At 57.3% G+C, this 977-nt stretch overlaps 1 protein-coding gene across 1 annotated transcript in view; it reads left to right on the top strand.

Moving 5' to 3' along the window:
* Positions 1-977, top strand: part of ATP8B3 (ATPase, aminophospholipid transporter, class I, type 8B, member 3) — a 29,356-nt gene that overhangs the window by 23,650 nt on the left and 4,729 nt on the right. The window contains exon 24 of the mRNA XM_011997472.1: positions 399-482. Coding sequence (XP_011852862.1) covers positions 399-482 — 84 coding nt within the window. The remainder of the gene's footprint in view (positions 1-398; positions 483-977) is intronic.

Genomic DNA, 977 nt, shown 5'->3' with positions numbered 1-977 from the left:
CCAGCTAATTTTTATATTTTTAGTAGAGATGGGGTTTCACCATGTTGGCCAGGCTGGTCTCAAACTCCTGGCCTCAAGTGATCTGCCCGCCTCAGCCTTCCAAAGTGCTGAGATTACAGGCATGAGCCACCGTGCCTGGCCTGTATCTTTTTTGAGGCCATCCAATTAAAACAAAAACTCAGAGGTGCCGTTATGAGGGAATTTGATCATGCTTTCCTCCCTCACTTTATCTTCCCACCTTTATCAGTCCACACTTCACCCCACCCCAGTCCCAGCCCCAACCTTGAGTGTAACTCGACTTTCTACCTCACCCAGAACCCTCCCTGGGTGCCCGCTTGGCAGGCTCCTTGGGTGTCTGGAGGCTGACTTGTTCTTCTTGCCCTTCTCCCCCGGCTCAGCCCCTGTATGAAGGATGGTTCCTGGCTCTTTTTAACCTCCTGTACAGCACCCTGCCAGTTCTCTACATTGGGCTCTTCGAGCAGGTGAGCAGGGCAAGGCTGGGTCCTCCTTTCAGGTCTCTGCTCAGCCTCTCCTCTTCTCCTCTGCTCCTTGGGGAGAGGGGGGCTGGGAGACCCTCAGGCCATGGGGTGGGGCTCAGGGGGTGCAGTCCAGTACCTCTCCCTACCCACTGCCATTGGCCTCCTCCCCCTGGAGCCTACGCTCATCCTGGGGCCGTCCAGCTCCTCCTGTGTGTGGGAGCCCCCACCCTGTGCTGGAGCCCCTGGGCCTCTGTCTCCCCATCCATGCAATGGGGAGAGGGGATCAGAGCAGATGACTCTGCTAGGTTTATCATCCCCCAGCTCCAAGAGGCCCCAGCTATGCGATCTGGAGCTGGGAGGGTGGGTCACATGGAACGTTCCAGATGATGGAAGTGTCCCACACCTATGCAATCCAGCACCGAAGCCGGCAGCCACATGTGCCCAGTGAGGAACGCTTGTGCTGCGGCCGATGTGACCCAGGGACCGGATTTTACATCT

The sequence above is a fragment of the Mandrillus leucophaeus genome, unplaced genomic scaffold (assembly GCF_000951045.1).
Source record: "Mandrillus leucophaeus isolate KB7577 unplaced genomic scaffold, Mleu.le_1.0 Scaffold54, whole genome shotgun sequence".
Lineage (NCBI taxonomy): Eukaryota > Metazoa > Chordata > Mammalia > Primates > Cercopithecidae > Mandrillus > Mandrillus leucophaeus.
Note: the sequence above shows the minus strand (reverse complement) of the source record. Positions and strands in the feature narration are given on the sequence as shown.